The sequence below is a fragment of the Rousettus aegyptiacus genome, unplaced genomic scaffold (genome assembly GCF_014176215.1).
Source record: "Rousettus aegyptiacus isolate mRouAeg1 unplaced genomic scaffold, mRouAeg1.p scaffold_m13_p_6, whole genome shotgun sequence".
In the NCBI taxonomy this organism is placed as follows: domain Eukaryota; kingdom Metazoa; phylum Chordata; class Mammalia; order Chiroptera; family Pteropodidae; genus Rousettus; species Rousettus aegyptiacus.
This window is the reverse complement of record NW_023416309.1, coordinates 17766244-17780214: the sequence shown is the minus strand read 5'-3', so window position 1 is coordinate 17780214 and position 13971 is coordinate 17766244. Positions and strand designations below refer to the sequence as shown.

The window sequence follows — 13971 nt, the reverse complement described above, 5'->3', positions numbered from 1 at the left end:
AAAGCAAAAGAGCTAAACAAGCTTGGATAGGTGAAGGACGCAGCTAAATTTCTGACATCCAAATTTAAAACTCGAGTGAATTTTTCCATAAAGAATGTTATACAGATCAGTTAAATGTAATTATTAATAAAATATTATACTTAGGTATAATGTGTTTTAAAGAAGATTGTTTGAAAATCTATTTCTGATATCTAGCAATATTTCTATAAGCAAAGAAAAATTTAAAGTTTTAAAAAATACAATTCATTCATAAATCAGGGATTATCTGGTATAACAGCACAATTACAAAGCATGACCCAAGTCTGCAACTGATCTTAACTCTTAATGAAGTCTATGAGTTAATGCAGTCCTACACATAATGTTAATATTAAAAAACTGAACCTTAAAGTTTGAACAACGAGCGAAGTTTTAGATAAGCAACAAAAATGTTGATGTTTTATGTTCAAGCAATAGGGTCAAAAAACAGTATTGGTACAAATATCAACAAGCACAACCATATTGACAACAATTACAAAACCAAGGTCAGGAAGAATTTACTTTGATAAATAGCTAAAGAGGCACCATTTCAACTCCTTAGTAATTCTACCAGATATTTAATTCTGCTACAGCTTAAGTTTCAAAATCCTCTGTCCTATCATGCCTCACTAGTTGCTATAAACATAGTTTTCCTCTTCTCTCTGAATAACTCAAAACTCTAACAAGAGCAACACAAGGTACACTTAAAATCCATCTCTAAAAATTTAAATTTCACAAGTTACCTCTTTATAAAATTAAAAAGATACTATATAACTCCATTGTTGTTTAAAAATGTCACAAACACACAGAAAAAAAGTCGCATGCAGCTTAAATATATACACAGAAAAAAGACTGGAAAAATAAATATATCTTTAAATTGTCAACACTAATTATCTACAAGTGGTTTTTTTCTTCTTTTATTGTTCTTTAATTTCTTAAACAACTGAATGTGTAACGGATATATTTTGATTGACTTTTGAAAGATAAAGACATTAATCATTTAAGATTAGTGAATAGCACTAATAACTAAGTCAGAATGCTTTTTTTACTTTAAATAATCATATGGCTAATTTTGTTAGAGATAATAAATAACCAAGAGGCTACTTCACTTAATCTCTATTCCTAAAGTAAAATTATTGTTTATTGACATTTTTTAAAGGTTCTCTAATATAATGTATATAATGATCATAAGGTACATTATAAAACAAATTAAGATCTAAATAAAACTAAATATCAAAAAATTACATTAAAGTGTTTGTTCTCTTTTATTTTACCAATAATTACCAATAGGAATTTTGAATGGTACAACCCAAGGTCATGAAAACATTTTAATGAGTTCTCTGCCAGAATCTATAGTTAATATAAAGTAACTTATATGTCATAGTAGACAGCCCATAATAAAATAATGCTTAGATAGAAATATAATTAATTCAATTTTTAATATTCTTTATTTGGATGTTTACAAGTTCATACCCCTTTTATGAATTCTATCTACAGAGAAGTATACAGTGAACATACATAAAGAGCTTACTATGTGCCTGGCACTGTGCTAAAGCATTTTATTTAATCTCCTTTAATCCTCGTAACATCACAAGGTAAGTGTACCATCATCCCTACTTCACAAATAAAGGCACTATTTATTGAACTGTCTTTTTGCTAATAATATAAATAACATTGCTTTAATAATTTATTTTCAAAATATACTTAAAGTTTTATAAATACTTATGGGTTTACAATATTTTTTCTTTAGAAAAGTCCTTTTTAGATGTCTAGGAACCGATGAAACTAATTGCTTTAAATAGGAAAGAAGTTGAAAGATAAGGACTCCAACATAAATATAATATCAAATAGTTGCTTTACTTCAATTTCTTTTTAACACAAGCAAGAATGAACCTACTGGTTCTGTATTTTTTTTTTTTTTTAGATTGTGTTTATTTGCACATGTGGTATCCATTTATCACAGGGCCAATTATATTGCCTATATTTTCTTTTTCTGTATTCTTGATGCTTTGACATTGGGGTAGGGGAGGAGAACTTACAGTCCAGGACAGATGGCCCCTCCCAGGGCTAGCTAATTCCTAAAAGAACACTTGCCAATTAGCACACCTTTCACATGCAAACCAACCAATCCTGAGTTTATACCACCAACCGTGTCCCTATCTCTTACACACCAAGCCAATATTTTCCCTACCCTAAATTGTCCCTGGCCAGGTACCAAGAAATAGAAACAAAGAACACTATAGCCCAAAGCTTGAAGAAATTAATCAAACTAGCCAGTTCTAAACTGTTTATTTTGCCCAGTCTTGCCTTTCCCAGGGAAGCCCAACAAAAACCATAATCTTAAATCTCTGCGCTCCTGTCTTCTGCTTCCTGCCTACCCTGGTGTCTTCCCCTATAACCTTGTGTAGCAGGTGGTGACCCCTCTCTCTGGGACCTGAGTATAATAAACTTCTTCCAAGCCTCATTCTTGTTTCCTCTTATGACCACACCAACTTTACCATATCTTAGAATAGTTTTAAATTTTCAAATTTTGGTTATAACACAGCTGATGATCATCAAGCTCAATGAAAGAAATGTCTACCTATGATTTGCTTCCCATCCTATGGCACATCCAATAAAATTTAGTGATCACTTGTTCATTCAATACTCATCTGTGTTCCTTCTGTATGTACCAAGGTTGTCACCATAATGACAAAGAAGTATAAGATAAAGTAAGGTTTCTACCATCCAAGAGCTGACAGGGTAGAGAAGATTTTTTTCCAAATAATTACATAAAATAGGAAGATATTAATGCAATTTATAATTTACTGAATGCCAAGTGGCTGTATTTGGTGCTGCACAAAACCCATGACTTGAGTTCTTATAAGAGTGACCAGCGAGATATAGGAGATGGTACTTCAGCTATGCAAATTCAAGAAACAGAAATAGAAATATGCCTCAGAAAGATTAACCCTGAATTAATAAGAATGGGTTGGAACAAAATCAATTAGAAAGCCATTGCCACAGTTTTTGCATAGACTAGTAACGGTCTAACTAGAATTTTTAAAAATTTTAGATTGAGATAGGAGGAAATGAAAAGCCCGTAACTAGCTGCAGGTCACATATTTAGCCATTTACCAAGGAAAGGAAACACAGGAGTTATTAAGAAAAGAACCAATAAGATTTGGCAACTGAGTCAATGTTGGTGCTATCGGCTAGGAAGCAGACCCTAAAGTAAATCTAAGGTTTGAACCTAAGTGCATTCAAGAAGTATTAATAGAAAAGGAGGAGGAGTAGTTTTTGCAGTTTGTTTTAGAGAGCTGGAGATAGCTAACAATGATTTCCATTTAACGTTCTTTTTCTGTTCACGTTTTTATCAGTTTTATGATCTCAAAACTATGTATATTTTTCTTGATTTTCTTGATGTGTAAATTTCTTTTTTAGCCAAGCAACAAATAAGCAGTGGATCTTGTTTATTAACAGCATATTTATATATTAAGTAAATAAATTTAGGCACACTGGTATTAAAATAACTACAATGTAAGATAAGAGTAGAGAGGTATAATCAATTGTATTTATTTTAAATTTAAAGGAGGGGCAGGATTTAAGTGTGAAAACTAGAATTTAGTCAAGTGTCTATGTTCCTGAATGTATCAGTACATAAACTATACTTTCTGTTACACAGTGAATATCTGTGTAACCCCAAAATTTATATTAAAATCTTAACCTCTTATGTGATAGTAGTAGGAGGTGGGCCTTTGGGATGATTAGATCATGAGGGTAGAGCCCTCATGAATGATATTAATGCACTTTCCAGAAAGCTTTCTGTCATGTGAGGACACAGTGAGAAGACAGCTATCTGTGAACCAAGAAGTGGGGTCCTCAACGACTCTGCTAGGACCTTGATCTTACTCTCCAACCCTCAAGAACTGTGAGAAATGTTTGTTGGTTAAGCCACCCAGACTAGAGTAATTTTGTTATAGCAGCCTGAATAGACTAAGACACCTTCTAATTATTCATCATTAAATAAACTTTTGACAATAAATGATGAATCTACTTCCATCATTTATGTGCTTCTCATAGGAATAAAATGGCATCTTTTAACTTTTCTGTATCATTATATCTTTAAAGTCTGCTAATAAAGGAATATGATTCATTTTATACCTTGCTCCAATACAGCAATAGCTCTAGGCATCGCAAACATACTTTTTTTTGAAATTTGGGCATAATCTTTGAACACGAGATACAATAAGGTAATTGAAGAATAAGGGTAAAGAAGTACTTTCATGCTTAACACAATTTCTGAGACATAGTAGAAAGACACTCATTTGTGGAATACCTGAACTTTAGTTGTAAATGAAAAGACAAATATTGTCTATGATAAATACAGAAACAGCATTTTACCACTTCTGTGTAAGGCAGGCCTAAAATTAAATTCCCACTCTAATATTAACAGTTTTATTTTAAGCAAACATTTATTGAGCACTTATCACATGCCAGGCATTGCTCTTTGCACTTCCTGTGCTTTCTCAATCCTTATAACCACCCTAGGAGTTTGGCATGATTATCCTAATTTTAGAGAAGAAAACACAGGCACAGAGGTTAAGCAATGTGCCCTAGCTAACATAGCTAAAAAGTAACTGAGCCAGGATTTGTATCCAAGCATTCTAATTCAAGAGCCTACCCTTTAAAAACAATTAAGATAACATGTTTACATTATTTAAAAAAGAGGTATGCTGTGAAAAATCTGTTGTCTACAATCTATGTCCTCACAGATATAGTTCTCACCCCTTATCTTACCTTCGCACCAGAGTAACTACCATTACTAGTTGTTGGTGTCCTTCCAGGGTTTTTTTTCAGTTAACTATATGCAAATACAAATGTGTGTGTATAAACATACAGCTTTCTCCACAATGTTCTACACCTTGCTCTTTTTACTTTATGTATCTTAGAGATCTTTCCATATTACTTTACCAATTCCCATAACTTATTTTACCAGTTCCCAACAGATAGGCACAAGGTCCTTTCTAATGTCTTGCTGTTATGAACAATGGCACAGTAATAAGTCATTTAGTAGATATACGAATGTAGCCATCAGAGCATGGGTTATATTCTTAGACTTTGTGGAGAAAGGGTATGTAAATTTGTAATTCTGACAAATGCAGGCCAAACACCCTCGTAAGAATTTATCAATTTATACTAACAACTTATGAAAACTTGTTTACTGACGGCCTCACCGCACAGAATACATAATGAAACTTAAGGATTTGTTAACTTGATATATGAAAAAATGGTACCTCATTGTCATTTTCTGAAATTTTTCTTAATATTAACAAAGCTGAAAGTATTCATTTGTTTAAAAGCAATTTTATTTCCTTTTCTGTGAACTGCCTGTTCATATATTTTGCCCATTTTGCTACTGGATTGTTGTCTCTTTATCTCATCAATTTCTAGGAGTGCTTTATATCCAGATGATTAGTGTTTTGATTGTTAATGCATCATAAATATTTTACCATTTTAACTTTGTTTACAGTGATTTCTACCTAAGAAAATTATTTTTACTTTTATGTAGTTTATCTTGTCTATGCCTCTTCACAATTCAGTCAGAAAAGTTTTCCTGACTCCAAAATAATAAACAAATTTGTCCATGTTTTCTTTGACCACATTTATCACTACATTGAAATATCTGATTCACCTGGAATTTATCCAACCATATACATAAAATAAGGTATTAATCAAACTTTATTCCTTAGATCAGCAGTCCCCAACCTTTTTGGCCCCAGGGACCAGTACTCCTATGAAAATCTAATGCCTGAGGATCTTAGGTGATGATGAGGTGATGGGGAGCAGCTGCAAATACTTATGAAGCTTCCCTCACTTGCCTGCTGCTCACTTCCTGCTGTGCAGCCCAATTCCTAATAGGCCACTTATTGGTAACCGGTCCAAGGAGACCCCTGCCTTAGATGATGGTCTTACTTATTCCGAGATTATTTACTGATAGCCGCCCCCAACTGAATTTTTCTCCACTGCTTTAAGGTGATTTGAGTCTATGCCTTGACTGGGTTTTATATTGTTTTATTGGTTTAACATATCAATTTTTCAGGCAGTTGTAACTATTAAGACTTTAAAATTAATATACATTAATATTTAGTTATATATATTTCTGCTCTTTATTTTTCGGAGTTTTCTTGGATACTTTGGTTTATTTTTTCACATGAATTAGAGAATCCATTTGTCTAGTTCTCAAAAAATATTGACTTAGTATTTTTGTTAGGATCACATTAAATTGACAAATTAATTTTAGAGAAAACTGACAGGTTTGTGTAGGTTCAATATTACTATCCACGAATGTGGTTTCCATTTGTTCAAGATTTTTGTGTCCCTTGCAAGTGTTTCCAAGTCTTCATATAGGTCTTAAACATTTCTTAGGTTATTCCTGGAGTCATTTTATCTTTTTCTTGCTCTTAAAAATGGTGCATTTTCTTCCATTCTTAACATCTAATTAGCTCTTCTTCCCACCCTGTTTTAATTTTGACTTTGGGCAAGTTATTTAACCTCTTGAAGTTATATTTACCTCACCAATAACATTGAGCTAGTATGTACTTTGCAGGGTGGTTTGAAGACTTTTGGATGAGGCATAAAGGATATAGTGGCTGGTACAAAATGGTGATTATTATTTTTATTTTTAAATATCAGCATTCTAGTATCTAAATAATATATTCTAAATAATATTTCTTATCATAAGGTTTATAACCTTTCTCCTCCCTTTACATTTTCATACTAAGTTTTAACTGTTTCCTTTCCCACTATTTCCAATTGTAGAGTCTACTCCCCAAATGAATATAGAAATAGACCTATGTTTAGACAGAGATAACACCAACTTGTCAGACTTTTACCTAATTACCTTTTACCTTCAGAAGGGAAGTATAGGTCCATGAAGTTCATTACTATTAGAGAGCCTAGTTATGAAATCTAGAGCTCAGCAATACTTGGATCGGGAATCAGAAAGTATAAATGTACTGGTACTGGCAAATATTTGGGATCAATTATAAGAAGCAATCTAACCTCTACTCTCATCACGTCGCACTCAAAAAAAAAAAAAAAATCACAAACTTCTTCAAGTAACTTATAGGTAAAACAGCTAAACTTTCCTCCAACTGTTTTTCAGATGCTCCTAATTCTGCTCCTTAGGGTCTCTTTCAGCCTGACCCTGTTCCTTCCCCACTCCCATTTCCCTTTTAAGTAGCAACAGCCTTCTCTTTGTACATTTCCCAGGGGTTCTTGATTACATGCCAGTACATATACAACTTAATAGTTACAGTTACTTCAGCTATCAGTAGAATCAAAAGCAACTTCTATATGATTGTATCTTGTGACCTCAAAAGCTTTGTTCCCAGTAAAATCTGGAAGGAAGTCATGTTAGACATAATTAACCAATAGGTTTGTGTCAGTTAAGCAAGAATAAGAAATGAACCTGTTAATAAAATTCAAATAAGCAGGCTACCAGATGATACCTGAGAAACCAATGCTTTAATTTTATCTGCACATAAAAATTCAAATTTAGAAAACAGATGAAGTAAAGCAAGCAACCATTTGGGTTACCTTAAATTTACAAAAAGTGTTATATTGTGTGCATACTTTAAACAATCTCCCAAAAGCATAAAATTAGGTATTGTTAATGCTTATTAATTACTTGACAGGTTGGATCCAGGAAGAAATTTACAGCTAGAATATTAACCTACTTTAAACTGAAAATGAAACAAAGCTAGAAATAAAACATTTCATGCCTTTAGCCCAGATCTTTCTCCCCACTTAACAGTACTGAATTCCTTACTGATCACTGAATATTATTACCAAGTTTAAAACAAAATTCACCTAACCAAATCTTTTATCTCTCCTAAAACAAAGTAGTTAATTCCTCCTTTTCCCAGACTCCCCAGTTCTAATTACTGATTAACCTTCCCTTACCCTTACCTCTCATATGGTTACCAAAGCCTGCCCATTCTTTCTGCCTCCCTGATCTCTCCTTAATCTACTTACTCCTTTTCTTTGTTTTAAAGGATTACCATTATAGCTTAACCAATTTCTTTACCTCCAAATTCTCTCCCCTCTTCTACGAAAACTGGTATCTCCTATTACAAACTATCAATTAAATCCTAGCTCCCTAATATGAGTAATTCTATAATCTGACCTCAATTGTACCTTTACAATCTTCTCACTATTCTCAGAGATTTCAGTTAAATGGACGTGACAGACCTCAAATTTGGCTATAACCATTTGAGCTTCTTTCCCTATAAAGCACTCTTCATCATTCTTTCCTCCTCAAAATACTATATATCCTTCCAGTTCATATGCTCTTTTCCCTACAGAAACCCACTACAATCTACTCCATTCCAAATGGCTACAATTTTCACCTCTACACTGCACTCTATTCATCTTAGCACATCCAACATGCATTTGTTTATGTGTGCACTTGTTTTACCTTCCCTTCTATATCTTTTAAATGATATTCATTACATATACTCAAAAACTCGTCAAATAAGTACATTTGCAAGTATTTTATTATGGGCCTATCAACTTTGTAAAGTGAAGTATAACTGTATGAAATTTTTAAAATAAATTTAGCTATCATTCCTAATACATTTGCTAAAATTAAAGATGTTCTTTTTCCTAAAAATATAAAGATGCAAAAAAAGACTCAATTTATATATATGTTCATGGCAGCATTAATTATAACAAAAATCTGGGAATAAAGTCTAAAAAAAGTAGAACACAAATTTTGGCACATTGAAATGATGAAATGTTAAATTATCATTAACAATATCCCTAAACAACATTTTAAAAGAGAGAAATACTAAATTATTATTCACTTATTGTTGAAAAAAAAAAGTTGAGATAAAAAAATATACTCCCAGTCTGTAATCGGAAACATTTATGAGTACAGAAAAACTGTCAAATGACATATAAGTATTTATCTATGCATGATGGCATTATAGTTGATTTTCACCTTCCTATATTTCCCAAATTCTCTACCAAGAATATGTAATGCTTTTGTAATTAGAAAAATTACTATAAAAAACTAAAAATGTTATTTCAGAATAGCACGTATGACACTTAGCAAAGGAACAAAATGACACTAAACTTAGATATTAAAAAATAAATAATAGGCTATTTTAAAGTAATGTGAAAAACACACTACTAAAGGATTCTAGAATGCTTTCTTTATGGCCAAGAAAAGCTAAACTAAAATTCTGCCATGCTATAACTGAAGACAAAATAATTTCAGGTAAATACAATATTTCGATTTAAAACTGAACCACCAAAATTCAAGAAATTTTCCTTTTAACAAAAATAACTCCAACGATACTATTGTACATGGCACAGATTGTTCTTGCATGTAAAATAACTATCATGATTCATTAGGATATAAAAACAATTATTGCCTTTTTAATTCCATCAACATGGGGGAAAAATCCATAGAAGCTGAAAGGAAATAAACCATGGGTTCTTTGATAAGTTTCTTCCTTAACAATTCCCACTTTTCTTACTAACACAATCCTAGTCCAAAGAAATCTTGTTAACAATGTCTGAATACATTTCCTCTACTAGGTTTTCTTTGGTATCTAAAGTACCTCATATGCTTTATAGCAGAAGAAAACTAAATATCTATGAAGTGAGACTTAATTTGTTTATTCAAAGCAATTTAAAAAATATATGGGGTTTGTAAGAAATGAGCTTTAATAGTACGACATTCATACAGCATATTTGGGACACGGAACCCAAAGAATACTTACTAAGAAAATGATGGAAACAAGACCACCTAGGCTGTCATCTGCAACAAGAATCCTTAATAGATGCCCAAACTATGAAACTAAAATCTGCCATACTCCAGTTCTTTCAAGGACAGTACATGGCTCACTTCCAATTAGATAAAAACACTAACATATTAAACACAAAGAAAAATCATTATTTCCAAATCCTTTTAAGAAGCCTCTATTTGTTTAACTGCTCCGATTAGACATTTACTGCTATTATTGTCTTCCCTGTGGGTTAAAGGTTTGAGAAAGCATTCACCAAACAATGCATCCTACCGAGAAATACATGGTAGACTTGATACAACAATAACTACTCAACCTTGGATAGTAGCACAGCATAGCATTAGACAACAAAGGGATATAGAATATGGTATATAACAGAGGAAAGAGAAAAGACTGAGTGTCACCATAACAGGTTTTTGTTCAAGTGTTTAAATATTCTTCATACCACACAAGTTTATAATGAAGTACCAAAGTGGTATCACAATGCAAGATCTTGGCAAAATAATGATTTCAATAAGCCATCAAACAGAATGGCAAAGAAACAATCTGTGCATTAGTATTTGACCTGCCTCGAATAGAAGATATTACTGTAAATAATTCTAAACATAAGCATAATTTAGTGAATAAGGTAGGAGACTGGTAGACTTAAATTTTCAGATTTAATTTATAGCTGTTCACCAGTCACCTGCTGTTTTGACAAGTTACTTACCAACTTGTGCTGCCATTTCTCCGTAAATTTATCCCCTAAGATGAGGATAATTCTTGCAAATTGTGTCACAAGCATTTTGAAAGGAACCATGAGTTATTGTGTAATGCTCTTGAAATTCCTCAGATGTAGGGTCCTACACAAAGTAAAGTATTATTATACATCTCTCTAACAGTAGTCATCTGTTTGCATTATGATTTTTTTGTTCCTACCCTTGACACTGTGATTCTTGGGCACTAACGTTTCTCAAAGTAAAGTGTCCAAAGCAAGCCTCCATTTCTGACTCAAGTAATTATTTTTTTCAAGTCTTCAAATCATCTCCGTCTTTCTCTTCCTTAGAAGGTATCATTAAAATTAGAAGTTATAAAATATAATGAGCTTCTTTGGTATTATATGCTTTGCTTCAGTAAGAAATACGTGGGATAATTTGGTATTTTTAATCTGTTCTTAAGTGAATTTTATTTTTCATGTTATACATTTTCCTATATTACTTATTAAATTTTAACTATATTTTAACGAGTTCATTTACAGATTTATGTTTTATGTACAGAGAGAGGAGGTCAGAAAATGAAGCAAGAAAGACAAGCAAGTAATTATTCCTATGTGACCAAAATTCTTTACTGGAATGACCCATCAGTAGAAATTACCATTTTTGGATATAGGAAACAGAATCAATGCTCATAATCTTTGTATCTTCTGTAGAAAAATTGAGCATGAGCTATAATACGTTTTAACCTATTATTTCAAATTTAATTTATTGCTGGCTTTGCTAATCAAGTTAGTCTTTGATTAAAGAATGAAATATATTATTTGAATTTTTAGTTTGTTTTGGTACAAAATTACATCTTTAAAACAGAATTCTCAACTTTCTTATGTTTCCTAAAATGGCTTCTCTTTAAATTTATGCACAGGAAGGCGGGGCGGGGGTTGGGGACAAGGGGGATGATAAAACATGGTATCTTCGTTGTATATCCTTAGTTATAAAATAATTATTTTAAGAGATTTTTTTTTAACACTCAGAATTACATTAAAATACCAATGGAAACTAGTTTCCTCCTAGGTAAATAAATATTCTTCTACCTTCCAAAGATGGGAGGGAAAAAATCATAGGATTTAGAGTAGTCTCTTATCTGCTAGCCTAATGGTTAGTTTCTTACTCTCTTTTAACTTGAATTTCCTCATCTGTAAAATAGGGACCATAAAACCCACCCTAGTTACCACACAAGACTGTTGTGAGGAGTAAATGAAATATATTTGAAAGAACTTTGCAAACCACAGAAAGGTATCAAAACTGTCATATTTGACAGAACTTTATCACATTATTTCTAAATTTGATAAAAATACTATTGTTTCTCAAATGAAACAATTGGAAATAGATGTACATAACACATTTAGGACCAGTTACCAAATTATACCTCTGAATGGAAATATAGTGGGTAAATGATCTTGTTAAGAAAAGTTCAGTTCCTACATTATCTTAAAATCTTTAGAAGTGAATTTGAAGGTATAAAAATAGAACAATTCATTTAGGTGCACAGACCTAGCATATTAAAGATTTACTATAAATATAGCTATGAATTAAACTGAGAGCCACTAGCTAAAAAAAAAAAAAAAAAGTTAAAAAATTCTTATGAAGGGAAAATACATACATGAAGTGAAATAGATGTTCACTTCTCTAAAAGTAATTGAGAAAGCCGGTAGTGATAGCAAGGAGTATACATATACAAGAGAAAGGAGTTGAACACAGAGATAATATGCACTCTTGGCATAATAAAGAAAATCAGTAAAACCTTCCTCCATGGTTTCTAAAATGTCCAGGATGAAAACCTCTCCCAATAGATCACAGGTCAAATCTATTTAACTATACTATAAGGCCAAGTCCTCCAGTGGGTTATCATGACTCTCAGGAATAGCTTACTCTTAAATGAATGAGGCCACCTATCTATTATAAAATATTTAGTATGGTTATGAAGGCAATCTCTATAAGAAAACATTCTTAGCTCCCTCTACACAAGTTTAAAGCTCCAATGAAATGAATTACTATGTTTATTACATTGTGCTAGAAATTCAACCAGTCTCATTCCATTACCAGAAAACTTTAAAACCGATTAAATAAGAACTTATCTTCTAATTCAGTCTTCGAACTCACAAATTTTAAAAAGGGTCAGAGAAGGGGTACATTTAAATCATTAAGGAACTATTCCCAAGGGAAATAATTTGTTAAAAACATTATTAAAATTTTCCACTAAAGTGCCTTAAATCAAAACTGAGGTTAAGAGAGAAGTTTCTATCAGAACAACTACCTCTCTTTGAACTTTTACTTTCTCCTCTCTCTGTAACACAGATATAGTTCGATATATCATTGAACCTGGACTTCTAGTAATAAAAACCTTTTCTCAGGTTCAGGATTCTCTCCTGAAAAAACTAAGCTATTCCAGCTCCAGATTTATTGTCTGGCTATTTATGTGATCAAACTTATGACTTCATTTTCTACCAGAAATCTTTTAATTCTATCCCACAATGACATTTCCCATCATTTATATTTCCTAGTCTCAAAGTACATATCACATCATGTCAAGTCTCAAATCTCCCCAGTATTTCATTTATATATGCCTTAACTCCCAATCTGGGCTCCAAGTTTTTCAAAAACAAAGTTCATGTCTTTTATTTTTCTACTCCATAGACTACGATGTACCCTGACCATGAGGTATCATAAATAAGGTAAATCCACACTCCCAATTTTATATTACCAAATAATACTTCCAGGATGAACCAACAGGGTGATATACATGTCATAATGCAATCATCACAATGTCAACATGACCACAAAGAAAATTCTGGCTAGTTAAATTTCTCAGAATCTCACCTATAGAGTTAAAAGCTGTTCAGACACTATAATCATACTTTTAGTGCAGTGTCTACCCTGAACAGTGTCTACACAGAACAGGTATTTAAAATAACATTTAAAATTTTTAAACCTTAGTAAATACAGTAACTCTATATTGGCAATTTCTATGTGCTAATTTTGTAATTTCTACTTGCCCTGTTTCCTCCCAGAAGTTAAAGCAATACAAAAATATGTTCGGTTATTTCTGTGGGGCATGTAAAATATAAGAATATTAACTGCCCCAGACCCATTAAAAATCTCAACCTGAGGCAGCATTCCAAGCTAAACAAAAAAGGTAAAGGGTTGATCTGCCTCTAGCAATGATAACAAATATATAACAATAAATTACCATTCATATCTATCAACATAACTGCAATGCCCAAGATTATGAAAATCTTATCAGATTTCATAAAATATTCATAGTGGAATACAAGATATCTGCCATTTACCCTGGGTTATGCAATAATTAAACCTACTTTATTAAGTATCACTACCATTCATCCGAAAGAATTAAATTACAAATCAAGGCAGAATAAAAGAGATTAAGACCCAAACAACAAGAAGGG

At 32.1% G+C, this 13971-nt stretch overlaps 1 protein-coding gene across 6 annotated transcripts in view; it reads right to left on the bottom strand.

Annotated features, from left to right (window-relative positions):
- HERC4 (HECT and RLD domain containing E3 ubiquitin protein ligase 4) overlaps positions 1-13971 on the bottom strand; it is a 116014-nt gene that overhangs the window by 98631 nt on the left and 3412 nt on the right. The window contains exon 4 of one of the 6 annotated variants that reach the window (XM_016127313.2): positions 10522-10654. The exons of the other annotated variants lie outside the window; for them this stretch is intronic. Within the exon in view, the coding sequence (XP_015982799.1) occupies positions 10522-10537 (16 nt within the window). The 5' untranslated portion in view covers positions 10538-10654. The remainder of the gene's footprint in view (positions 1-10521; positions 10655-13971) is intronic. 6 annotated transcript variants of the gene reach the window in all.